The sequence below is a fragment of the Nanorana parkeri genome, unplaced genomic scaffold, assembly GCF_000935625.1.
Source record: "Nanorana parkeri isolate BGI_ZX_2015 unplaced genomic scaffold, ASM93562v1 scaffold131, whole genome shotgun sequence".
NCBI classification, from domain to species: Eukaryota; Metazoa; Chordata; class Amphibia; order Anura; family Dicroglossidae; genus Nanorana; species Nanorana parkeri.
The window spans coordinates 784,589-812,474 of record NW_017306399.1 but is presented as its reverse complement, the minus strand read 5'-3'; the positions used below and the strand labels follow the sequence as shown (position 1 = coordinate 812,474).

The following is a 27,886-nucleotide window of genomic DNA, read 5'->3' as shown; positions in this document are numbered from 1 at the left end:
AGAGAGAGAGAGAGAGAGAGAAGAGAGGGGAGGAGAGGAGAGAGAGTTTTAATGCTTCTAATCTAAACACTAATCGGGCAACTAATTGATTATGAAAAAATTCATTTGCTGCAGCCCTACATAGGTGCATATGTGACATGACACAGGATGCTGAAGATATTTCTCATACAGTAAGTAGACATGGTGGACTGCAGAGACACAGTACACACACACACACACACACGAAGGAGAGGGACCATTTACAATCATATCTTGGGTCATTTAGGGCATGTAGAAACCCAATCACCAAAAACTCTAACGTTTTAAAAGTACTTTTCATTTTTTTTCTTTCAAATATGCACTTTTCGTTGAAAAAAGTCCCTGTTCATTCTGCCATGAAGGTTCTTGTTTAGGCACTTCCTGTTATAGGGTGAGAGCGCACTGTCAAGAAAGGGGCAGCAAAGATGCTGCAGGAGATCGGAATCATCAAGTTAATATGTTAAAGAAAAACAGTCATTGTTTATGATGCATGGTGCTTTGGAGAATGTTATGTCATTCAGTTGGGGTTTACATCTACTTTAAAGCCTAATTTTTATTTATTATTTTTTTTTAGATTTGCATAGAGTGGGGAAAAGATTTCTCATTCTGCTTGTGACCATGGCCTCTGGCGTCACGACCCATGTCCTTCACTTGCTCATCACGGATGAGGCATCTAGATGGATGCGGTGAGGGTTTTTTTTGATTGGACCAATGGTGCAAACCATCCACAGAGCTCAAGCCTCTGACTCCAAGTCAGAGGCTTGTTGTAGATCTGACCGCATTGTGTTAGGTTACACACAGCAGTGGTAAAGCCCGCTGATGTGTAACCCAACATAGCTGTCAAAAGCTGGATGAAGTACCGTCTATAATTAACAGGCAGTGCTCCGTCCATAAGAGGTTACACAGCGAGGACTGGAAGAGACTGAGGGCATGTTATATGAGATTGCTAGTGACCGCTGTCATTGCAGCCCCTTTATTGGCTTCTGGGGCCCAAAAGCCACCCGGCACCAGGGCTCTAATCCTTCAACAAAATAAAAAGCATATGCCCATATCAGAAATATCAATGTAACACAAATGGAGAAAGGACAACTATCAGGTCTTTTGGAGAAAAAAAAAAAGGAGAATCTGAAGAGGCTTTTCCAGCTGTGCCGCTATCTTCTCCTTATAAAAACACCAATTATTTTCTGCTATTCATCAGGAAGTTCTGGCAGATAAAAGTCTTTATATAAAACTCCTATTTAGAAAGTCAGGAACTTTTTTCCCTTTTTGCCTTTCACCGCGCCGGCTGCACTGAAATCAGATCGCGCCGGAGGAATCTTAGGCACGTAGGCCTGATACAAACTGTAAAGGCAAATAAACAGATCACTGGAATAATCCGACATGGTATGCGGTTACGCTAGGCCCAGGGAACGGAGAGGCAGAGGAGTTGCTTTTTCAGGTGGGGTGAGCTCGGAATTTAGAGGGGAAAAAAAAATTAAAAGTTATTTATTGTCCTGCAGCTGCGAAGATTAATGCCGGGATGACACTTATCGGGATGCAGGTGGGGGAGGTGAGCCCATAGCTTTCTCTAAAAATACCTTACAAATGAGATGAGATATAAGAGCAGTCATGGGATGTATGAACTGCAATGGAATTTCCCTTTAAAGTCAACCTGTCCACTTTTATTTTAAAAGCGTAAACTCCAAACAATGCACTTTTCTTATTCGCTTCTTTTTGGTCAATTAAAATATACCATAGAAAGTGTTTTGTTACATCTGTTCAATAAGTGCAACAAAAAAAAAAAAACCCCTATTAATCCTGCCAGAAATCTTTGTGAGCAGATAACTTCCCGTGCTGTCTGTAGCACTGCTCTCAGTTGATCCTGCCAAATACGTTGTGAGATGGTAACTTCCCGTGCTGTCTGTTGCACTGTTTTCAGTTACAATGGGGGATAGTTATTAAGTAAATTGTCTCACGGTCCCATTTAGCACTGTTTAGTCATGCAACAGAAATAATCAATTTCCCCGTTGTTCCCAACTATCTCTGTGGACTACAGAACACCCCCCATGAATGAATGGAGTCCTCCTTTGTCTTAGGGACAGGAAGTAAGAAAAGTCTCTCACTTGTTTTCTAAGGGCAGGTAAGAAATCAGAACAGTTCGACCGTTCACCGAAGTGTTCACCGCCCCTCACTGCCAATCCGTGCGCTGGCTCCCATACCATGCCCCTCTCTGCAAATCCCTCCATTGGCTTCCATACCATGTCCCTCTCTGCAAATACCTTCACTGGTTTTCATACCATGTCCCTCTCTGCCAATCCCTGCACTAGCATCTATACTGTGCCCCTCCCTGCAAATCCTTCCACTGGCTTCCATACCATGCAGCTCTCTGCAAACCCCTCCACTGGTTTCCATACCGTGCCCCTCTCAAGAATTCTTCCAATGGCTTCCATACCATGTCCCTCTCTGCAAATCCCTCCACTGGCTTCCATACCATGTCCCTCTCTGCAAATCCCTCCACTGGCTTCCATACCATGTCCCTCTCTGCAAATCCCTCCACTGGCTTCCATACCATGTCCCTCTCTGCCAATCGCTGCACTAGCATCTATACTGTGCCCCTCCCTGCAAATCCCTCCACTGGCTTCCATTCCATGTCCCTCTCTGCAAATCCCTCCACTGGCTTCCATTCCATGCCCCTCACTGCAAATCCCTCCACTGGCTTCCATTCCATGTCCCTCTCTGCAAATCCCTCCACTGGCTTCCATACCATGTCCCTCTCTGCAAATCCCTCCACTGGTTTGCATACCGTGCCCCTATCTGCAAATCCCTCCACTGGCTTCCATACCATGCCCCTCTCTGCAAATCCCTCCACTGGTTTGCATACCATGACCCTCTCTGCAAATCCTTCCAATGGCTTCCATACCATCCCGCTCTCCACAAATCCTTCCAATGGCTTCCATACCATGCCCCTCTCTGCCAATCTCTCCACTGGATTCTAAACCCCACCCTCTCTGCCAATCCCTCAACTGGCTTTCGTTCCACCATGAATAGAATTCAAAATACTAACAACATACAAAGTCATCCACAACTCTGTCCCGAGCTAGGTCACCAACCTCATCTAACAATAACATCCAAACTGTCCACTTCGCTCCCATCAAGGCCTCCTGCTCTCTTGCTATCTTGTCATCTCCTCCCATGCTCACCTCCAGGACTTCTTCAAAGCCTCTCCCATCCTCTAAAACTTCCTACCCCAACTTGCCTGCCTATCTCCTACTCTGTCTGCCTTTAGGTTATCCCTGAAAAATAATAAAAGCCTATCCTGCCTCTACCGAAATGTTACTTTCTCCATCAACTCATCTACACACAGTTACCATGTTTGGTAGCATTTAGGGCCAAATGCATGACTCTGCCCCCCTAAAAAAGCTCATGTATTCATATAAGCGATAAACTTCAACAGACACCATTGAATAATATGAGTGTTGAATGCTGAATTGCTCCTGGTGAAGCTTCAAATTGTTCAGGTGTGAACAGGGGCCTTAGACTGTAAGGGCCATCCTAATCCTCCTCTCTAATTGTTTTGTAGCTGTACTATCTCCCTTTATTTGGTAAAGCACTGTTCAAATTGTTGCTATATAAATCCTGTACTATTATTATAACAACAACTCTAAGCCTCCAAACTACATGGCATGGGCTATAATAAAAACGAATTGGGTTCTAGGTGGGACATCCCATCCAAGGTACTCTACGAAATCAGGATTGGCTAACACAACAAATTATTTTGGGTGCCTAGTCTAGGGGATCGGCTATTTTGTATATTTGCAGCCACCAGCGTCACTAAGACAAAATAGCTATTAGGCTTTATTTACAAATCTAAACTGCTCTGCCGCGACCAGTACGGAGCAAAGTTTTATTGTTATGGGAAAAGTTATTCCGGTAGACCACAACACAGGGGCGAAATTACAGTATATGATGATGGCAAAACAACAATGGCATGTGTTTGATAGAGTACACCCAGAAGATTTTGACTCGGGTGAATCAGTTTCCAAAATAAACACAAAGTCCACCGCTGTCTCCTGTCTTTTATCCAACACGCTATCCATCCAAACCCTGGCTGTAAATCTATCACCCCTTTCTGAAAACACAGTTTGCTCTGGATGGAAGTCTTCGCCCGCAAGGAGACTTACAATTAGGACTTGTGATTTTATCTAACAAGAGGTGTCAGTATCCTGCTAGGAAATAATAAGGTGCATGTAGGAGACGTGGTATGAAAGGAACGCTTTTCTTTAGTTGCGGTTATATGCTCCTTTTTACGGAGATGAAATTAAAGGGATCCAAACTCAGAATGAACAGGCGACCCGCGACCAGAAAATGGAACATCCCCATCGTCTTTACACAATACTGGCCAATGTGCCACTTTGTCACTCCTCAGTATTACACAAAGAGTACTGACTTATAGTCTCCGCTGTGTGTTTGTTACATTGTATTCTTGCAGACAGGAATCTGTTAAAGAATTTACCTTCTAACTGTAAAAAAAGAATAGTAAGATGTAAGAATTCAGTTAAGTTGAACAATAAAAGTTTAAAGTGACATTCTCATGGGCTCTACCATTGCTGGCCCTCTTAAAGGAGAACTATGGGGTCAGGGCTTTTCCCCATAGTTCTCCTTTGTCGATCTACCGAGCCGACCTGTGACAGTCTCATTGTCACAGGTCGGCTAGAACTATGAGGTGAGTGAAAAGCACTCATCTCATAGTTCTCCTTTAAATATACTAGCTGTCTGGCTTTAATATTTAGGAGTCACGATCCCAGAACATTTTTCAGTATTCAGCGCTGAGGTACTTTGACTGACATTTATTCAGTCATGCGATGCCGTAGCCAAAATTAATTCTATATCATTTTCTTGGGACAGATGGAGCTTTCTTTTGGTGGTATTAAATCCCCACTGGCTGTTTTTATTTTTTACTAATAAATAAATAAAAAAAATGTGCTGATCTCCCTCCAATCTCAGTTCAGAGAGCTGCCGTGCCAGTCCTGGGCCCACACGGGGGGGGGGTCAGCGGAACCCGGAATAGCCGGCAGCACGGGCAAATGGGGTGTCCCGCACACTTCCACGCAGCATACAAGCGATCGGACGGCTCTACAGCTGCCTGAACACTTCACGTAACAAGTTGTTGATGGCCGTTTAAAATGTTTACGGTGTCCTCCTCGGGCGCACGCAAGTAGGAGAGAAAAAAAATGTGTACATGTATTATTTAAGAACACGCTATCCACCATTTCTATAAAACGCACTGGCGGCAAGTGGTTAATGAGCTATTATTACATTGTTATGATTGGCTTGAGTTCTGCTTTAAAAAGACCTTAAAAAGGAGAACTATGGGGCAAGTGATTTTCACTCATCCTCATAGTTCGAGCCGACAATGAAACTGTCACACGTCGGCTCCATAGATCGGGAAGTGAAAGAACTCATACTGTCGCTCGCTCACTTCTCGATCCCGTCCCTGCAGAGAGCTGTGACTGTCACTCATGGCTCCCTGCAGGGATTCCCCCCCTCCCCTGTCCGATCCTCCAGCGCTGACTGGTGGATCAGACGGGGGAGGGGGCGGGTACAGCTGGCTCTGCCTCCAGATAGGCAGAGCCAGCTGTCAATCACGCAGCTGGGTGGATCTCGACAGTAATGTCGGTATCCGTCCCGGCTGCGGGGGTCTCAGTATACCGCGAGCTGTAGCTCGCGGTATACTGAGCATTGGGTCACAGGAGGAAGCTAGTTTATGTCCTCCCGTTACCCTTAGGAGAACTATGGGGAAAAACACTTACCCCATAGTTCTTCTTTAAATCGAGTCTTGGCAAAACTGAAATATTCTGGATGAAGCGGGCCATTCATGAATATATATTATACTGGTTTGCAGGCAGCAGGGACAGTGTAATGTAAGAAAATGGCAATGAAAGCCACAGAAAAATAATCAGATCGTTGAGCTGATGTGCACATTCAACAGACCTACGAAAGCAGTCGCCAGAATGAGACACAAGGGAGACACCTCTGTGTATATCAAATATTATTAATAATCTACCCGCTGTAATCCAGAACCTCTCTGTGGCTTCGATAAGAGCCAGCGCACTTCATTAAATCATGTGCTCTTGTATGTGATGTCATGGACGTTGATGTTTACGAACGTGTGTTATATTAAATGGGGCACAAAATCAAGTTTAGTTTGGACAGCGAGTGAGAAAAAGTTATGATACGGACTCAGAGATTCACTCGTGCAAGAATAAAACTCTGATGGGAGCCGGACATAGAGTTTCACTGTCACTGGGATTTAATACAAGGTCACTACCCACTGCTTAAATGTTTATTAAAGAGAACCCTTATTAAGTCACGTTAAAAATACAGCAAAGCCACTCTGGCTCTCCAGCTGTGCTTCAGCTATAAATCCCAACATGCCTCTGCCTCTGGGAATCATGCCAGTAACTGTCAGTCTTACAGTGTGTCATGAGTCTTGTAGTTCCACAATTTCCATGTCGGCCGCCGGCGCATTCTGCGCTTGGGTGCCACCATCTTTGCATACACCAAGATATACTCAAAGATGGCGGCACGCCTGCGCAAAATGTGAAAATTCTCGGGCGGCCGCAAATCATCTTGGGGCGGGCGCATGCGCAGATCACATTTTCGGCCGGGACGCGAGGAGAGACACAAGGTAAGTCTATGGACGCGTGGACCCACATGCAGACACTGTGGGACAGGAAGTGCCAGTAAGCTCAGAGGAGTCAGCGCTGGATCGGAGACCCGCCGCAGCGCTGTAGGGACAGATGAAAAGGACAAGAAAGAAGAAGATCGGATTAAAACACATAATTTAAGGTAAGGGCTGATATTAACATTGGGGGAGGGAAACATTTTTTTGACTTTCATGTCACTTTAAAAGTAGAATTAAACCTTCTTTGGGATTTTTTTTGCACACATTTACTGCTAGCAGGCAGTAGACCTATGCAAAAACATTAAAAAAAAAAAAAAAAAAAGTCACCAAAAAAGGTAAAAACTTACTTGCGTTTCCGCTGCTCGCTCCTTTCCAAAGATCTGAAGATTCTCGAGCGGCCGTGAAGGATCATGGGACAGGCATGCGCAGTAGAGATCTTAGAGGAGAGACACAGGGTAAGTCAATGCAAGCAGCCAGGCAGTGTGCACCCGCACAGACACCATGGGACACAGGAGACGAAGCAGTCAGCGCTGGATCAGAGACCGGCACCAGCACTGGAGGGATTGCTGAATACAAGTGGAGAGAAGAAGATGATTGGATCAAGAGGCATCATTTAAGGCAAGTCCTTAAAAGAGAACTATGGTGTAAGTGTTTTTCCCCATAATTCTCTTAAGGGTCACAGGAGATCATATAGTAGTGTCCTCCGGTGACCCCAAAGCTCAGTATATCACGAGCTACAGCTCGCGGTATACCGAGACCCCCGCAGTCGGGACAGATCCCGTCAATGCTGTCAAGATCCACCCAGCTGCGCGAGTGACAGTGGGCTCTGCCTATATAGAGGCAGAGCCAGCTGTGCCCGCTCGCTCCACATCCGTTCCTCCAGTAATCTCTGGAGGATTGGAGCAATCCCTGCAGGGAGCCATGACTGACAGTCACCGCTCTCTGCAGGGAGATGATCAGGAAGTGAGCGAGCGACGGTATGTGTTCGCTCACTTCCCGATCTGTTGAGCCGACGCGTGACAGTTTCATTGTCACACGTCGGCTCAAACTATGAGGATGAGTGATTTTCATTCACCTCATAGTTCTCCTTTAAGGCCTTGTTCACACCAAATGCAGAGCAGATCCGGTCAGGTTTCTGCACACGCACGCTAGTCTTTTAGATGCGTTTGTGACGCGTTTTTGGCACACAAAAAAAATGTTTTTAAAGTTTAAAATGGTCTTTCAGTGCGTTCCAGGCACTTGCATGCGTTTGTGATGCGTTTGCAGATCCAGAGCAGATCCAGAGCAGGTAAAATAGGGCCTGCTGCAGTTTTTCCACCTGCTCTGGAACTGCACGCTGCGATGTGAACTGGAGCAAAAAATACCATTGGAATACATTGGACGCAGTTTTGATTCGGTCTGCAACTGATCTGCTCTAAACCTGCTCTGCGCTTGGTGTGAACAAGGCCTAAATGGGGGGGGGGGGTTTAATGTCACTTTAACCTTTGCATTGCAGGGGTAGCCCCACTGGAAGGGTACGTTTTTCCAATCCCTGGAGTTCTTCTTTAAAGATAACATTAACATGACGCAATGACAGTTATAAACGGAAAGTATTAAAAATCCCTTCCCCCCTCGGGATTCTACATCTGTTGAAAAGTGAAAGTGAGCCATTGATGGAAATCAATAACGATGTGACAGGTTTATTGAAAGGCCGGTCTTATTAGACATTTACTTTCACACCAAACCGCTAAACAATGAAGCCTGGAATCAAGTGAGAGTAAGATGCAAAGATACCGTTTTTAATGAAACCATCAGTCTGGCAGAGAGGTGCGGACTATAAAGAGAGGTCATAGTGTTGTCATGACGGAATTTTTGAAGTGAAAGATATACATTTATCAAATAAAAAAAGTCATTGGGTAACTAAGGACAGAGTGTGTTTCGGAGGGACGTCCATGAGATACACGAGACCGGCCAACTTCCATCGCCGCATCACCTGCAGCCAAAAATTCCATCCCGGCCCCTGTGGATGCTATAGAAGCCGGAGAACGGCGATGAAACTGACGAGCTGCTAGAGCTAGAACGTCCCATCGTGAGAGCTATAAATTATTAGTACAAGTATAACTGGCCAATTTATTTATAGTGTTAAGAGTAGGGAAAAGGATAGAAACCCTGTCAGGTCATATTGATGGATGTGAAAAGCTGGAAAGAGCAAAACGCAAAATAAGGAAAGTCCAGATTTAGTTATATTCAGACATGTTTTAGGGGGTTCAGAGAGTGCCCCCTTCATCCGGGTTTGGTACTGTTGAAGAAAGTGTGCACTGGAGCTGAGAAAGGGTAACACTTTGAACCCCTGAAATGCGTTGGATTGTATGATAGATGCAGAGGCTTTCCCCGAGAACCAAGAGCACAGGTATATCTGCAAGTACCTGATTGCACTGGATCACCCAGCAGTACTCCTGCAAGGATTAAAGCTGCTCCCCAGGCTGATGCAAAAGACACAAATGAATGCAGCTTGGTATTCCTTATCACATCATCAAATGTATTTTGTTTAAATTGCAAGCAGGCTAAGCAGTGCCAGGATGGCAAGGCGCACTGCTTTAATGTAGGGAGGGGCCGCCGCTTGGCCGGTCTGTGCACTGTTGTCTGAGGGACCGCTGAGTCAAGTGCTGGGCACCACTGTATGGCCCTAAGATTCATCAAGATGTGGCCAATACATCTGAAAAACACAGTAGCTGTACAGTGGTGCCCAGCACTTGACTCAGTACAGCAGTGACATCATTGACCCTCTGACAGCAAGACTTACCCCGCTCTAGCCAATTATGGAGGAGTCCTTCAGCCAGTAGGGTGCAGCTGTCTCTTAATAACTCTGCCTTGCTGGGTGGATGTTAGCTTTGGAGGAGTCACCGTGAGCTTTTCACAATGTGCATTAGAAGCTGCAGGTAAGATAGAGCCCATCTCATTTCCTGGCTTGAAGACATCCAGCATCATTTAGGTCTTTCCATCCCAGGCTGACAGTCCCTGTCCCCAGTGGTGTCACAAGAGGGGTGCGGCCCGCACCCGGGTGACACCATTGGAGGGGTGACACCAAAATGCCCGTCATTTTGGTATCACCCCCTCTAAAAAAGTCAGGCAGTCGCTCATGGGCCGGGAGCCCGACAGTGTCAGGAGAGAGAAAGGGGAACCGGCACCATACCTAATCCCGCCGGGTGAACGTCCCCTCCTCTCTCTGCCGGTGTCCATCACCAGATGGCCGCCGGCAGGCGTCAATTAGATAGCCGCACATGTGCGATAACATCATGGCGTGGTGTCACCCGGTCCCCGCTCCAGGGTGAAACCCGGCCTCGGGATGCCCCTGCCTGGCCCGCCCCTTTCAGTTACTGGATTTCCATTATTTGAATCATGGAAACTCAAATATACATGATGGCGGCATGCATGCAAATGCAGCCTGACTAGGAACGCCCACTCCTCTAAACTGACACCCAGTCATGAAGGCATTTTGATATTTGCAGAACTCCTCCCAAGACATCAGGGCTGAGGGCTCTTGAGAGGAGCACTGAGGCAGGATGACCTGGCTGCAATGCAAAAACGCACAGAGGCCCAGTAATGACGTAGTTCGGTCTAAAAATAAAAGGTATGTAAAGAAAATGGAAATTTCATTACCACAAATTATGAGGAAGAATGGAGGGAAACAAGGGAAGGCAAAAATATAAGCAGATTAAACTTCAGCTTCAAGTTACTTTCCTACAGTTCTTTTTTTTCTTAGTGTTGCATCTTTTTATAGGTCTCGGCCTCGCAGCGCCGTATAGCGACACGTGTATTCCTATAGTTTGCAAAACAAATTTGGATTCGATCACCAGATCAGACAATCTGACGAGATAAATGGATTCACGCCGGGTCCATTTGTCGCCGGAGGCTCCGCTGCCTGCGAGAACGGCAATCATCTTTATAGCCAATAACTCTGAAATGTAATGTCATGCTTTAGAAAAACCACCGGCAGCAGATAGATCACATTTATTATAACGTCAGGGGCGCGGGGGAAATAAATAAGTTAAATGGTCGGGGGAAATGAAGAGGGAGAGGAGAGGGACTGTATGACACTTCACTCCGGGCGCGCTTCCGTTGTTCCACTTTTAACTGCAATAGTCACATGTCATGGACAGAATAATTCCAAGCACGGCAACATCCTACATTCCTCTTCTGTGCCTTGAGCTGACAAATACACGGACCACATACGGGTTTACATCCCCTCTGTACAGGTGACAGTGATGTGACACATACAATGTAATTCTGAGACCGTTTATTTTTAAAGAGACCCTGTCGCCAACCAAAAAACCTGAGGGTATCAAAGCTCCCTCCTCTTCCGGGAGGGTCTATTTACTGTCTGTGCTGACCCAGCTCATAGTTTTCCCCTTTCCTCCCTCCCTATTAAAGCTCCCTCCTCTTCTGGGAGGGTCTAGTTACTGTCTGTGCTGACCCAGCTCATTGTTTTCCCCTTTCCTCCCTCCCTATAAAAGCTCCCTCCTCTTCTGGTATGGTCTAATTACTGTCTGTGCTGACCCAGCTCATTCTTTTCCCCTTTCCTCCCTCCCTATCAAAGCTCCCTCCTCTTCTGGGAGGGTCTAATTACTGTCTATGCTGACCCAGCTCATTCTTTTCCCCTTAAAATGGAACTGGCTGCAAAGAAGCTGCAGGAGATCAGCAGCACTGAGACGCAACAAAGGATGAAGAGAGGTAACAAGACAATTATTTGGGATACGCACTGCTTTAGAAAATTTAATATCATTCCGTTGAGGTTCGCACCTACTTTAAAGCCCCCAAGACACACACAAAACAGAACATTCAGGATTTTTTGCAGACAGTGCTCTGTAATTACGGGACTTGGGTTCTTGGGTTTCAGTCTCTGCCAATATCTAGCAGAGAAGCCCGGTCATATGAAAGATAATAATTGGATGGAAAGTTTTTATAGCTACGGGATATTGTCTGATCATAAAATAGATATTTAAAAAGGGAATGCACGCAGCTCGCCAATTGAATCCATTCACCCCGCTCCTTCTCAATTTCCTTTTCCTCCACTGAGGAAGATCTCTGTTAGGAAGTGGTAGAGAGCGATCAGGTGCAATGCTCCAGCACAGAAAACGCTGATTGGTTGATGGATTCCCAATGACAGCCGAGCTCCAACTATAAACATTTACTGACATCTTCGCAGGATTGGCTATTCAGATATTAGAACCAGGGCCGGATTTACTCTCTCTGCTGCCCCAAGGCTAGGTTCCCCAATGCGCCCCCCCTACCCACCAAACCCCCTCATGGAGAATGGCAGACCTGCAGGCTGCATACAAGTCATCTCGGTGACATCGCCGGGATCACTTGTACAAAACAAGTGGCGGCTTCCCCGCTATACATTTAGCTCTGCTTGCCCAAAGCAGGGCTAAATGTAGAAAACAACTGCATGTCCCAGGCATCGGGAGATAGGAATTCCACACCCCCGCTGCCCCTCTTCTCCCTGCTTCCCCAAGGCCGGGCCTTGGTTGGCCTTGTGGGAAATCCGGCCCTGATTAGAAATAGACATGTGCGATTTGGTTCATTCTGAATCAAAATTCATACGAATTTTTATGAAATCAGAATTTCCGTTTCCGAATTTCAGGTCCAGTTTGAATTTCATTCAAAAACTAAACTGAATCGGACATGTGACTTTTCTGGCCAATCAGATGTGTTTTTCGGTTTAGTGCATCCAAATGGGTCTGAATCCGAATTTTCGAATTGCATCCCAGACCCGAATGCCATTGCCCCAGCATTACCGAGAAACATATGAAATTCCTATCCTCCACGGCTCCATCTAGTGGCAGTGATTCTCACAGAGTTTGGCCACCCTATGTCACCCCGATGAAGGGACCTTGTGTGGCCCCGAAACGTTGGTTTTTCATGTGACGCACTTCTGTAATAAATGCACACAAGAAGTTAAAATGTTTTTCATTGAGTGCTGGTGATTTCCATTACTTTCAAGACTTACAACGTAAATGGCGCATATGGAGGGTGATTGTTTTAGGCTGAAAAAACCACGCCGTTTCACTTTAAGTCCCCGTTCACACCAGGGGCGTCCCGTGGCTGGGTGCCACCCGGTCTCTAGAACAGGTGACACCCCGCCGTGTCGTCATCGCACATGACCTCATCACGCATGCGCGGCCATCTGATTGACTCCTGCTGGCAGCCATCTTGGTGGTGGACGCCGGCAGAGAGAGGAGGGGATGTTCACCCGGCCGGATGAGGTATGCCGCCAGGTCCCCTCCTCTCTCAGGACAATGTCGGGCCCTCAGTCCATGACCGAGTGCCCGACTTTGTAGAGGGGGGTGACATCAAAATGACTGTCAGTCATTTTAGTGTCAACCCTGCAATGGTGACAACCGGGTGCAGGCCACACCCCCTTTGTGACGCCACTGCTTCACAGCTAGGCATCCTGTCGCTCAAAGCCAAGCCACAAAACGTTTAAGACAAGGAATCACATTCATTTCTATGGCCCTTGTTCACACCTGAGTGCTTTGTCAGAAAAATGCCTGTTGCTGGAAAAAGTACATGAGCTACTTTTCAGCAGATAACAAAGCTTTCTGGTTCCATAGACATCGATGGGAAACTTTGTACGATAAAAACACACAAAGGTTTGAAACATGCGTTTCCGGGCATTTACCATTGATGTCTATGGGGCCATACAGGTATAAAGCATAAAGTCTGGTTTTAGGGAAGTCAGCTTGGAGCCCGTTCTATCTAATGTTTTATTGTACACAATCCATAGGAAAAACAATCTCCGTCCACCTTTAGTTGTCGTCTTGCAGCAATAAATGTGATGAAATACACATGTATGGCCATCCCAATACATTGCCTCATACTGGAAACGAAACAATTCTATCAAAAATCATTGAAAGGAAAAAATTTACAGGAATCTGCGATCAGCCCATGAACTTGGGCCTGTGTGTTTTTAATCTGTAGCAACTGACCCAAAACTAAAAACGAGGCTCTCTAAAGCTGGAGGAACAGCAAATCCAAATGGGAAAAAAAAAATTGTACAAAAGCGCTAACAAATCATACATTTTTGTGGACGAGTGCTGGTATATAGACAGAACTTGGCAACCCTTGTAATCAGCCATCTTAGGATGATGTCAGACGGGAGATCCTACAATTAGTTTCTTTTAGTGAATACGGCTTGTTAGTGTGAGTGCGTGCTGTTGCAGTTCAATGAAGAAAAGCTCCCCTCTACCTGCAGACCAAAGATCCCCCCAATTCCAGCACATGCATTCCCTACACCTTCACCAAAATCAAGAACTGATTCTGTTAACAGGTATGTTAAAGCTGAACTCCGGGCACAGAAACGTAGATTTAAATATATTCCTCAATAGCCTCTAAGGGAATAAATCCACTTTGTGTGTGGTAAATGGCTTTGCCGACCCCAGCTATTGCCATATAAAGTAGCAGTGTCACCATCAGTGAGCTGCACATTGCAGAGCAGTTGGAGGGACCCACCAGGCTCCACCCGCTACATGAGGGGGCGGAGACAAGACCGGTCATCCTGCACAAGGAGAGAGAGCAGCAGTGAGCGGTCTTTATCACAGGAAGGGGTGGAGACAAGACCAGTCACTCTGCACAAGGAGAGAGCAGTGAGCGGTCTTTATTACAGGAAGCTCCGAGTCTCACACTGGATTAATGCACAGATCTTGAAGAAACACACAAAGCTCACTAAGATTTAAGGAGGAATACATATGCCTCTTGTATTTAGACAGAATTTTCCTATCCTGGAGTTCAGCTTTAAGCCAAAAACTTTTTTTTCTTTAATTTTTGGTAGAGAAGGGAAGGGTTACAACCCCTTTATCTTTTTACTGCTATTCAGGGCTCCGTTAGAAAGAATAATCCTCACTACACCCTCACTGCCTGGCCTGAGGACAATGGTTTTACACGACAGAAAGCAAGCAAAAAAAATCTGCAACATGGACACAGAAATAGAAATCTGATAGGGGTTCTAACCTTCCTCTATACTACTAAAGGAAAGCATTTTTATTCATGTTTGTGTTGGTGTTGCAGAGTTCCTTTAAAGCAGAACTCTGGGCAAATGTGCTCTTAACCCTTGCAGTGGGGTAACCCCCCCACTGCAAGGGTTAACTGCTGATTTTTGTCTAGGTGATAGAATAAAAGAGTTATACTCACCCGATCTTCCAAGCCGGCTTGCTCTTAGACTGGTCCCTGGAGCCTCTCTTCCCCTCCACTGAAGCAGTCTAGGGATCCATACACCATGTATAGTATGTGAGGACACTGAGGAACATACCATCGCTACAGCAGGGAAGAAGACCTCTTCAGGGACCAGAGGAGCAGCCAGCTGGGTCTGCGGTAAGGGTTAGTATAAGCTTTTTTTTTTTTTTTTTTTTTTTAGCACTTAGACAAAAACGAGAGGGTAGCCCCACTGCAAGGGTTGAGAACTCTTTGCCCGGAGTTCTGCTTTAACTTCCTATCTGGTAAAACGCAGTCAGCATGAGAGGAAGTGAGGGTAAATCTTTCTAAGGGAGCACCGGATGGCAGCGAAAAACTGACAGGGGTAATAGCATTTCCCCGCTCTAACCAAAACTAAGAAAAAGGTTTTGGCAGGACATATACTTTAATAAAACGTAAGAAAACATATATTATATACATACATATATAAAATAACTTAATGGGTAAGACCATTGAAAAGTGATATTTTAGTTTCAGAAGGAGCCTGATGTGCTGGGTCTTCTTATACGACGTGGATACTCCAATGTCGAGATTATCCTGACATAATTCCTAACTCTGTTTCTGTCCAGCTGGAAGTTTTGGGTGTTCCCTTCCACCCCTGTGTGTCACAGCTCCTCCCCTTATATTCACCACCATACAAAATAAAATCCAGCAAGGATAGGAAGCACCTCATAACAACAGGCAAGTAGGTATGTGTATGCCGGGCACCCAGCACATGGATCTCACCAATAAACACTCAAAAAGATCGAGTAGACTGTCAGGTGTTTTAAGTCTTCAGCATCTCCCAAATATTACTTTTCCCAAGGAATGACCCTTTAAATGGTGGAAAGATCTGCTTCACAATAGAATGGGGACAAACATACCTCATAATCCAGAATACTGAACCCGAGCCCTCTTTTGTCTTTCACCAGTTCAACAACTTCCACATCTGGAGACCACAAAGTCAACTCTCCGTCGTCTTCTTCATTGTTTAACTGAAGTTCACGAGCTGTGTCTTCTACTGACTTTACCGAAAACAAAAGTTTAACCATTAATAAAAAAAAATTAAAAAAAAGAAGAATTAAACCATCTGGGGGATAATTGAGGAATGTTGGTGCAAGATGAAAACACAGATGAAACCATGGCTGCAAAAATGTGACCACCACAAGGTTTGTCCGTAGCATGGTTGTGACAATTGTTTCAGGCTTATTCATATCAATGTACTTGGACCCCCTTTGCCCCAGCCTCGGAGGGGAAGGGGGGAGGGAGGACAAAAGCAACTATCTAGGAAAATCTGTATTAGACCTGAATTTAATATTCATTTCAGGAGACTTGTCAGAAACGATGTCTATTATATGTCTGTGTGTGGGTTACATAAGCAAATTTTCCTGTACAACCAACTAGCCAGATCTGGCAACAGTTGTCTTGTGCAATAATAGGCACTAGGGATGCACCTATACTGATACTAGTATCGATATCGGTGCCGATGCCAAGTATTTGGGCGAGTACTCGCCCAAATGCTCTGATGCCTAGCCCGATACCTGAGTAATTACACGCTGCCCAGCTTCCTGATTGGCCATAAAGCTGGCTCGATGCTCCCTTGACACTTGGTGACTAGGGGGCATGGAGCCAGCTTCCCGGCCAATCAGGAAGCAGGGTGCCGTGTAAGGACTTGTTGGCCAGCTTCGCGAGCAATCAGGAAGCCGGGCAACGAGTCATTAATTATTATTATATAAAATGGTTTATATGGCTTGTTTCATTAAAAGTATAAAGAAAAGCTTTGTCAGGTTACCACTGTAGATGAAGGAAAAAGCGAAAATAAAAATACTTATTCTATACCCACAGGATATCCAAGGGTATACCTATGGAGGTGGGAGGTACACAGAGGACAACTGCTGCTGGACCCATCAAGTATAATATATATTTATTTAATGCTATAATTATATCTGGCAATTACAATACTAAAAAGAGGCACAGTTCCATCTTCAGTCTACAGTAGCATCTGCAGGCCGACAGTTTATGCCTGCATGTGATCACAATGTTATAGCCGTTTGACACAGCTGACAAAGTGATCACATCATCAGACACCACTCTATCTGGTTGCTGATTGTTAGCTGTCATCGACAGACTGGTCTAATAGATTGCAGCGACAGTTGCAGCTGTCAAAGTGGGAACATAGAGTAATGCTTCCTGAGCACTGTGTGCAGCGGAAAATTCATCTATAGACTGCTGGTGGGAAGCAGCTAAATATTATATTGGTAAATACATTTTCTAACATCTAATCAAGGCCAAGGATCAGCTTAGCATATCAATGAGTCTTGATAAGCTACCTTACTAACATGCGCAGAGCCAACTGCTTGTGGTGTCTGGAAAACATCTTCTTCCTAAAAGAGAAAAACACAAAAAAAAAGGATAAATAGATATAACAAATACCAGTTCGATTTAAATGGAAAAATGTGTGGGTGAAAAGTTGTGTGAATCTTTTGTGAAACCCTTTATAAATAGACACTTAAGTGTCCTTTGTTTAACTTATTACTGAAAAGTAGACATGTGCGATTCGTTTCGTATCGAAATTGGGACAAAATGTTGGAAATTCGAATTTCCGAAATGTACCATGTCCGAATTCATCCGAAAGCATCCGAATCCGAAATTCCGGATCCGAAATTCTAAATTTCGTCCTAACGGAAACGACATTAGAAATTTACGATGACTACAAAAGAGGATTTCATAGCATGTGAAGATAAAAACATTACTTCATGTTCCTGTGCGTGCACCGTCAATGTTTGAACGGATAAACAAAATTAGGAAAAGGATTTTAATGTCCCTTTTTATAGTGAAGACTAGAGCACAGCCACCAGAAATGTCAACTGTGCTAATTCTGCTACGTACGAACATTCGTCCGTTCGCGCAAAACCCCAAATTTCGGAAATTCGGCCGAATTACAAATCCGAAACGAATCCGAAAACACATACAGGACCCAATTTCGGAAATACGAAGCAAAACTAAAAACGAATTTTTTCGGCTGCACATGTCTACTGAAAAGAATGTAACATTTTAGTATAATATGTATTATATGTAAGAAGGAGCTACCATTTCATCTTGGATCCTCAAAGATTTTGAATCATTCGCAAAGTTGTCGTTTTCATCATCAACCAATCGACGACAGCAGACCAGTGTAAAGGGAGGAGGTACTTCTTTGAGGAATGAAATTGCCTCCCTGCGTGACTTTCCGTAGAGCTGCACCTGGTTGACCTATGGGGAAGAAAAAGGGTGTGAGACCCAGTGGGTCATATGACAGGACATTGCTATAGTCCACGTGCAATATATTTACCAGGACAAAAAAAATACTTATTTTTGTCTTATTGAGATTAAGTTCTCCATAAGTCAACACTCTTCTACAGCATTGAGACTGTCACATACCAATAGCAATCTCAGGTTTAGTTTACTAATTTGTATTGAGATTGTAGTCCATCACGGGAGCGAGCTTGGAGCGGTGACTACTTTACAACACACACAGGGACCATGGGGAACAGACGTAGCCCCCCTCCAGAAGGAAGGACAGTGTCAGCACCAATTCAGAGATGATTGGAGGATCTACAGCCGAGTGATACACAAATAAGATACGTTTTTGTTAAAAGTTGGGGTACATGGATGCATTTTAAAGATTTAACTCCGGAGTTTAGTGTCACTTTAAGGCAAAATAACCTAAAACAGCTGTATGAAGTTTGGAATAAATGGTTCGATCATATTGTGCAATATACACCAGAACTTCTGGAAGTGCATCTGGTCAAAAGGGGTGAACAGCAATAACTTGCATGACTCCGCTCACTGTCCTGAAATGAGGAACAATCCTTTTATTTTTGGGATACGTGATGGAATGACACATGCGAATACCTTCTGTTTTAAAGAAGGCTTTACTGTGCTATGCACTGATTCAGTTGGAGGGGTTTTTGATCCCTATAATTCCTTCTTGCCACAACCCGTATGGTTATACTGTCCCATTGGGTTCCAAGCCCTACTCCATAGAAGCCAAGGTTTCCATACACTGCACTGAGATGACAGCCATGCAGAGTGAAACTTTTGTATGCAGTTTGGAATAAATGGCTATGTAATATTAGGTTATATTTGCCCCAGCAGTTCTAGATGTGCATCTGGCCAAAGGAGGAAAAAGCAATGGATTTGCCTTACTGCCCACTGTTAGTATACTCTGTTGTATTGAATAATGTAGAGAATAAAGCGGCAGCTTCCTTCCTGTTTTAGTCAAGCCATGTGCAGCATGCATATCAGACTGTGTGCTTGTGTTTCTCTGTGAGGCTGTGCAAGAAATTCCAACACCCACTGTCCTAAAATGAGGAACAATCCTCTTATTTCGGGGACATGAGTTGAAATGGAGACGTGTGAATACCTTCTTCTTTAAAAAGGCTCTACTGCGCCACAACAAAAAAATAGAAAATCTTGCAGGGAACTTGCTTGAGCAAAATGTCATGATTTTCCCTATAAAACAGCAATTCTTCACTTTTCGCGATCCGGTCCGCTTTAACGAGCTATTTGTAAGATCAAAACTGGCAGCATCGCAATTAAGCAGTTTGTAAATCTGCATCAAACTTGTTTTATGAGACTCTGTTGACCCAAGCCGGCCAACCCCGGTGTAAAGATAAACACGTATTGTTCCAACAATACCATTTACATTGACAAGGGTTTGCAAGATGTGCTCAGGATTGTGTCCCTAGCACGTATATATGAAGTGATGCTGATAGGTGCTTGGGTGTAGCCGAACTGTTCTAGAGCGCCAAGCGAGGTTTTTTTTCTTCGTTCCTTTGTCCGCAGTTCTTTAACCAGTATTATGTCTTGTAGTCTTTTTTTTTTGTCAAAATATGTCATTCCTTCCAGAGCGAGATTACATTTCTGGGAATAAAAAAAAAAGCAAATCCAACAGCCTTTTGAGGTTATTAAATTATGTGTACGCCGAGTACTGACATGGCAGCATGGCTCTTTAGGTCAAAACGAGCGTGAAGAGAATCCTAATAAGAGTTTCCTGCACTGGCCCCAGATTGTTCTGCACGGAAACTTTGTAAGCCGCATCGGTCCTTGATTTTGATCAAATATTAAAAAGGGAAACAGCTTGGGTTTTGCCTTTGTTTTATGGTAGTCATAGCGATCTACAGGAATCGCTCGACATACCGAGCAGGACACTGAGTACTTTATTACAGGAAAACATGTCAGCTCAGCGAGAGGCTTGACAAGATGCGAGGAAAGTAATGGGAAGAACCTGTCCAGAGATGTTGATGGCTTGCATGTGGCTCATAAATCCCAGATAAAGCAAATATTGGGCGGTTTGAGATTTAGGCAGACCTCCAGGCAAATGGCTCAATCCATGATTGAAATGTGAATGGTCTTATATGCCAAAATTCTTTTTTTTTAAATTTTGCGCAGACACTTTTGCGATTCACATTCCCGTACGGCACAGCCAGGAACATACCACTACTTTCCCTGCTGGAGGTAAATGTAAGAGACTTACCTGCAGATGGACTCCTGCCCAAAAACATGCACGCACTCAAGTATGCAATCCATTGCTTAATGTTCCTGGAAAATGCGCTTCAGCACGTGGGCGCACATGTACAGGTCTGTTTATGCGCAATAGCGCACGCCCGTGAGCGTGCGGAAGTGTGCTCGGAAGTGTACGGATGCACGCTCATTAGCGTGCACACTATCAGATATAAACAGACATTAAGCCATGACCAAGTTGCAGAGTGGTCTTTAGCTAGTCCCTGTGTGCCCTGTACTCTCTTCTTGTATCCGGATGTCCGGTGTATAAACCGGGCTTGTGACCAATTGACTTCGCTTCCTCCTCCTGATTTGGTACCTCTGCTCTCTGATCTCCTGTGTGTGACCCTGGCTTATGTTTCCTGATCCTGATCTGTGATGCGGCCCCTCAACATTTGGCTCCCTGTGTATGACCTCGGCTTGAACCTGACTTCCCTGACTGGTCTTCCACTTGGTGGATCGCTTCATCAGTACTCTGAGCAATGAAATCCAGCCAGTGCTCCGCTGGCCTCACATAGGAGAAGGATTTCTCCATATCAGAGCTTCCTCCCAATGACTGGTGATTGGATGACTGGGGGGTAGGAGATATTCAAGCAGCAGGAAGAGGGAGCACAGATCCACAGTATGAATGAAGAAGCCACAGGGAGATCCTTGCACTTCAGGTTCTCTGGTACAGCTTCCTCTCCAGCAAGGAAGAGACACTTCCTGTCCGTAGGACTACATTCTCACACTCCACTGTATCCATGGAGGGAGCCATGGTTGTCACCTATGATGGACTGCAAACATGTCTTCCTCTCTATCTTTATAATATGGGAGTTGCATGAGTAGTAGAATACCAAAGATAACATTGTTTGTGCTTTCAGTTCATCTCACAGGGACACGGACACTTCATTTGTGACAAGAACAGAAGCTATTTTCTGTACGTGCTGAAAATAATCATAGGTGAACGTAGAGCACTGAAAAAGGATGCAGCCACCACCTCTAAGGAAAGCTGAAATATATTAAAGCTGACATTTTGTCTGCCTTACCTGGTTCTTCATTTCCCACCTCATCAACATGCTAATCGTTAAAATCCTAATTTTAGATCCAGTGACATCATAACAGGGTTTCTGTGCTTCCGTATGCGATGCGGGCAGATCATGGCTGGTGGGAGAGGCCAGCAGGGTGCTACACATAACTTCCTGAAAACTTCACAGCCCCCTGCCTCAGTACTCATCACAAGAGCCATCAGGAGTAATGCAAGCAGTGGGCTGGCACTTGAGAGGAGTTAAGCAAATATAAAAATACCTTGATGCTACACAATATACTTCAATATTCTTCACATATTGTTCATATAATTCAAACAATATTGCCATTTCCTGCCAGATTGCCTTGTTTGTTTAGCATGTCTCCACCCCCAACATCTGCGCTCTATTCAGATGGGTCTCACTATTTCCACATACATACAATGTATAGCGGTGTAATAATCACTGGAGTCATGTTGGATCAACTTACTCCTACAATGTTTGTAGGCCCGAAGTGATCAGCTATTAGATTTCATACAATGTATTTACCTCCAGGAGTTCATCTTCTGGCTGCAAAATTCCAAGTTTGGCAACGGGACCTTCAGGAGCAATGGACGATATAAAATGGTGGCCATCGAAAGAGTCAAGTTCAACTCCCAGTCTCATAGTGTGGATGGGCAAAAGCTGCATTACATAGAATGAAAAACAATTAACTTGCTGAAGATAAATTAATTTGGGATTTATTAGTCAATTAATCAAATTGTCACATATGGCTGTTGGAAAGCCTTGACGCACTTTGTACTGCATAAGCGCTGTAGCGTGAAATGCGTTGAGCCATTCTTGCCACAATATGCGCCTTCTTCAATAAACATGTTTTCTTTGTTGCAAAAAAAATAATCAAATTGTGCTTGAGGAAGTTAAACACAGAAGTCAAAATAGTTATCCCTCTGCCATCACTCCTCCATTGCAGAACCCCTTTAAAAGAGAACTATGGGGAACTTTTTTATCCCATAGTTCTTTTAGGGTCACGGGGGGCATATACTAACCTCCTCCCGTGCGCCTCAGCTGGGACGGATCCCGACAATACTGCGGATCCCGGGCTCTGCCTATCTAGAGGTAGAGCCAGCTGTTCCCCTCCCCCCTGTCAGTTCCTCCAGTCAGCGCTGGAGGATCAAACAGGTTAGGGGGAATCCCTGCAGGGAGCTCACTGCTCTCTGCAGGGAGATGATCGGGAAGTTACCGCTTCCTGCTGTGATTTTACCCTCCCCTCTCTGCTCCTCAAGTACTCATTGGACGGACAGACAGGGGAGAGGGCAGGCACAGCTGGCTCTGGCTGTAGAGAGGCAGAGCGAGCTGTCAATCAGGCAGTGTGGCGGATCCTGACAATATTGTTGGGATCTCTCCCGGCTGCAGTGCGGCTCTGCGCTGTCAGCAAATAGCAGGCAAAGGGTCACAGGAGGACATTAGTAAACCTACTCCTGCAACCCAAAAGAGGACTAATGGCAAAAAAAGGTTTGGCTTTAGTTCTCCTTTATTCCTCACGGGTGGCCGTGTTTTGTCAGGACAAGGAGCGTTTGTAGCTCTTTCCAATTAACCGATGTAAAGATGTAACTGTGCTGATTATCGCACACTTGGATTTCTGGTTTTATATTTTAAAGAGCTCTTTAAATATGACAGCTTCCACCAGACCAGTTCTGTAAGATAAAACAACAGAACTTTGTGATAGACGAGGTCCAAAAAAATGAGGATAAATAGGGAATTACAGACCTTGGAGTATTTCTGCAGCTCTTCATCATCTTCTATTTTTGTATCCAGATCGACAACCTGTAAAAGGATAACAAGAGTCAGGGGAAGTGTTTGTCAACGGTATTACAGAAAATCTCTCAGTAACTTTACCAGTCTGCCTAAATGCCTGACCTGTCACAATATACAGCAACAGTATTATCTACCCCTTAGGCCTCATTCATACTGCTGCGCGTATCCGCGCGTACGTACGTATTGTACCCCTGCAACATATGCAAATAAATGACTCCATACACACAGCTGCGTATGGAGCCGTATATTTGCGCAGCGTATATATGCGCAAAAACAGAATGGAACAGAGATGCGTCCAGGCAGCGTATCTCTACGTATTTACGCACACATACGCGTGTTTACGCGCATATACACGTATGTACGCGCGTATACGAGTGTCTATGCGTACAGCACATTAAAATTCCATTACGAGTGATGCATTCTGGGATTGCATATAGTGCACGCATATACACGCATATACGCTAGGCCGAGATGAAGCCATCAGTCTGCTGCAGAGACAGGAGAAAACATCTCCTCAGTCTCCTCTACCTCAGTAACCAAATTGCAACAATGTAACTATATAGCAAGTTACACAGTGAGAGGCTGCACCAGGAGCTGATCTGTGTCAGATATTTGTGAATACAGCCAAGAACTGCACGGTAGGGTTGCCACCTGTCCAGGATTCACCCGGACAGTCCGGGTTTTGAATGCTGTGTCCAGGTTTCATGGCAGCTGAAACCCGGACACATGATGTCAGGCACACAGAGGCAACCAAAATTTAGATGGGGCTACTGGCCCCCCACACTGAAAATAGTCTTAACTGTGATATTTACATATGAATGGGTGGCGCTATTTACATGTGAATAAGCCACGACTCATTCTCCCCAAAAAATTTCAGCACGTCGCTAGAGTGTTCGGGTTTCTCTTGAAGAAAAGGTGGCAACCCTACTGCACAAGCAGGCTGAGCCAGCATCTCAGAACGTGCCGATTCCAGGCTTCCTGTAACTCTAATACAATTACAAGTTATCCCTGGGTATTGTGCCATCTTTAAGGCCGGGTTCACACCTAGGTGGCATAGTTTTTGTGCGTTTGTACGCGCGTGTTCAGCGTGCGGTTATTTGCGTGTTGTGCGCATTTTGATGCGCGTTTGATTAGCAACTTATAAAACATTGCAGGCAATGGACGAACGCTCGTTTAAACGCACACGAAAATGTGCAACATGCTTTTGCTGCCGCCTAAGCGGTCTATTGGGCAAAAACACACTGTTCCCTGCCCAAAGAAGCTCATATACCTTTTCGGGCATTTGGTGTTTTCCTGCTGGCGTTTTGCTGCTCAGGTGTGAACAGGGGCCATTGAAAATCCCAGAATTTCTTGTGTTAGGCATTTAAAAGCGCTTTTCCAACTAAAAAATGCCTAGGTGTGAACCAGGTCTAAGTCCTACTACTTACAACACCTGAATCCTGAAGAAGGGGTAGAACCCGTTGAGCCCAAGAAATGCGTTGGCTGTTTTATGTTATCCGGTTGTGAACTATAATCATTATTAAAAGATTTTGGACACTTGGACTTTTGTTGGGCACCCTCAGACAGTAAATACTTAGAAATTATGGCTAACGATCTTCTTACATGCTTTTTTTAAGAAAATCTACATGCATAATAATGAACTGATCGTATTTGCTCCCTATTGGACTGGAAAGTATACCATTGAACGCATTTTGTTCTATCGGTTTGATATTTTCAAAGAAATACCTGTTGATCATGCTGGAAATCTTGACAGCTGATTACTTCCTATGCTCTCTGCCTGTGCTGACTAAGTTAAACCGAGAATAGGGGTAAGTCCCTAGATTTTTTCTGTTTTGTTTTTTTTGAACACGCCAGTTCATTCACCTCCACAATCTGATGTTTTGCATTTTTGGGACCACACTCGAACTAATTGGACTAACCACGGAAGTTTGGGAACTTATATTAGCTCCCAGTTTTCCAGCTCCCCCCTTCCCCCCCTTGGCAACCCTACTGCACAAGCAGGCTGAGCCAGCATCTCAGAACGTGCCGATTCCAGGCTTCCTGTAACTCTAATACAATTACAAGTTATCCCTGGGTATTGTGCCATCTTTAAGGCCGGGTTCACACCTAGGTGGCATAGTTTTTGTGCGTTTGTACGCGCGTGTTCAGCGTGCGGTTATTTGCGTGTTGTGCGCATTTTGATGCGCGTTTGATTAGCAACTTATAAAACATTGCAGGCAATGGACGAACGCTCGTTTAAACGCACACGAAAATGTGCAACATGCTTTTGCTGCCGCCTAAGCGGTCTATTGGGCAAAAACACACTGTTCCCTGCCCAAAGAAGCTCATATACCTTTTCGGGCATTTGGTGTTTTCCTGCTGGCGTTTTGCTGCTCAGGTGTGAACAGGGGCCATTGAAAATCCCAGAATTTCTTGTGTTAGGCATTTAAAAGCGCTTTTCCAACTAAAAAATGCCTAGGTGTGAACCAGGTCTAAGTCCTACTACTTACAACACCTGAATCCTGAAGAAGGGGTAGAACCCGTTGAGCCCAAGAAATGCGTTGGCTGTTTTATGTTATCCGGTTGTGAACTATAATCATTATTAAAAGATTTTGGACACTTGGACTTTTGTTGGGCACCCTCAGACAGTAAATACTTAGAAATTATGGCTAACGATCTTCTTACATGCTTTTTTTAAGAAAATCTACATGCATAATAATGAACTGATCGTATTTGCTCCCTATTGGACTGGAAAGTATACCATTGAACGCATTTTGTTCTATCGGTTTGATATTTTCAAAGAAATACCTGTTGATCATGCTGGAAATCTTGACAGCTGATTACTTCCTATGCTCTCTGCCTGTGCTGACTAAGTTAAACCGAGAATAGGGGTAAGTCCCTAGATTTTTTCTGTTTTGTTTTTTTTGAACACGCCAGTTCATTCACCTCCACAATCTGATGTTTTGCATTTTTGGGACCACACTCGAACTAATTGGACTAACCACGGAAGTTTGGGAACTTATATTAGCTCCCAGTTTTCCCGCCCCCCCCCCCCCCCCCCCCCCTACAAGGTTCAGCGAAAAATCGCCCTGTTCCCTACTCGGCTTGCAGCACTTCTCCCTTCCCTTCACGGTTTAACTTACTCTTCGGTTGGACACCCCGGTCCATACGCTTTTGAGGCTGCTCAAACCGTATAACATATCTCCAATTTAACCCCTCAAGTGCAGCGCTGTATCCTGGCATGCTGTCTTTTTAACTTTGTGCTGACTGTAAGGCCTGGTTCACACCTAGGCGTTTATGAGCAGTTGGAAAAGCGCTTTTAAATGCCCAACACAAGAAATTCCGAGATTTTCAATGGCTCCTGTTCACACCTGAGCAGGAAAACCCCAAATGCCCGAAAAGATACATGAGCTTCTTTGGGGAGTCAACAGTGCATTTTTACCACATAGACTTCAATAGAAACGAGCAGCAGAAACATATTGCACATGTTCATGCTCGTTTTATAAGCACATTCATCCATTGCCCGCAATGTTTTATAGGCTGCCAGGTAAAACGCCCGTCTTCAGGTACCCGCATACATACATGCATCAAAATGTGCACCATGCGCATAAACATGCAAATAATCGCATGCTGAACATGTACAAACTTGCAAAAACCATGCAGGTGTGTGAACCCGGCCTTATGAATTACATTGCTCTCTATGTAATGGATAATAGGCGGGGGGCAGGTTTCCATTGTAATATCTTGTTTCAGTTGTGCTAGTTGGAAGTGTGGTATTGGCTGGATAACCAAGTGAACATAAAGAAAAGAAGCGAGAAAAAAGCAAAATGCAAGGCAACCACCACATCTAAGGACCGGTAAGTTCCAACATGTCACATTTATGTTTTTGGGATTGTGTACTATTTATTTTACATACCATAACTAAATAGTCGGGGCCAAGGCGCTTCTCCCACTTGGATTTTAATGCTTCAGTCTCAGGAGTCAGGGGGCCTATGAAGAAAGAGGCATTTATATATTTTTATAAAATGACATATAGAAGATGCAATTTATTAAGTTAGTTGCTGCTACTAATATCACTGACACATGAAAATTAGACATTTCACAATAAAAGGTTAGAAAAAAACTCCAGTCGTTACAAGAACGTGACATTCCCTACCGCTGGGGCTACCCTTTCCATCTGGTGGCCCGTAAGAATGGCAAGTCCCACATTTTCCGCACTCCGAGTGACCTCCCGGGAATCCTTCGGGCCCTACAACTTCCCCCGGTGACCCTAGAGGGATGGCCTGACCCGGCTTTACCGGATTGGGCCTCTGTGCCTACAGAATCTTCGTGGCTCCCAGCTATGTCCCAGAAGAAACGGCGACGCAGGCGCCAGGAGGCCAACCCCACACCTACTCCGCCACCCTGAACAGGCGGGCAAGTGAGGTGGTACACCGACTCTTTTCCAGAGACCCTGTCTGGTGGCTACTTTTGATCCCCCCTGGTTGACTCACAGATGATCGCCCCAAGACTGGAGGCTACCGGTTCCATACGTTGTTTCTTTTCCCTTCCAAACCCTGAAGCTACGAGCCTGCTAGACTGGGACTGGATCTCCAGAGATGACTACTTCTAGTCACTAGGGGAGGACATTGGTACCCTGTCTTGGACTGGCCCT

At 44.9% G+C, this 27,886-nt stretch overlaps 1 protein-coding gene across 1 annotated transcript in view; it reads right to left on the bottom strand.

Annotated features, from left to right (window-relative positions):
* The window catches only part of PATJ (PATJ, crumbs cell polarity complex component), a 159,812-nt gene that overhangs the window by 97,443 nt on the left and 34,483 nt on the right, over window positions 1-27,886 (bottom strand). Inside the window, exons 13-18 of the mRNA XM_018553838.1 lie at window positions 27,149-27,222; window positions 23,206-23,262; window positions 21,988-22,122; window positions 17,981-18,142; window positions 17,221-17,274; window positions 15,775-15,915 (exon numbers count right to left, since the gene is read on the bottom strand). Of these exons, the coding sequence (XP_018409340.1) occupies window positions 15,775-15,915; window positions 17,221-17,274; window positions 17,981-18,142; window positions 21,988-22,122; window positions 23,206-23,262; window positions 27,149-27,222 (623 nt within the window). The remainder of the gene's footprint in view (window positions 1-15,774; window positions 15,916-17,220; window positions 17,275-17,980; window positions 18,143-21,987; window positions 22,123-23,205; window positions 23,263-27,148; window positions 27,223-27,886) is intronic.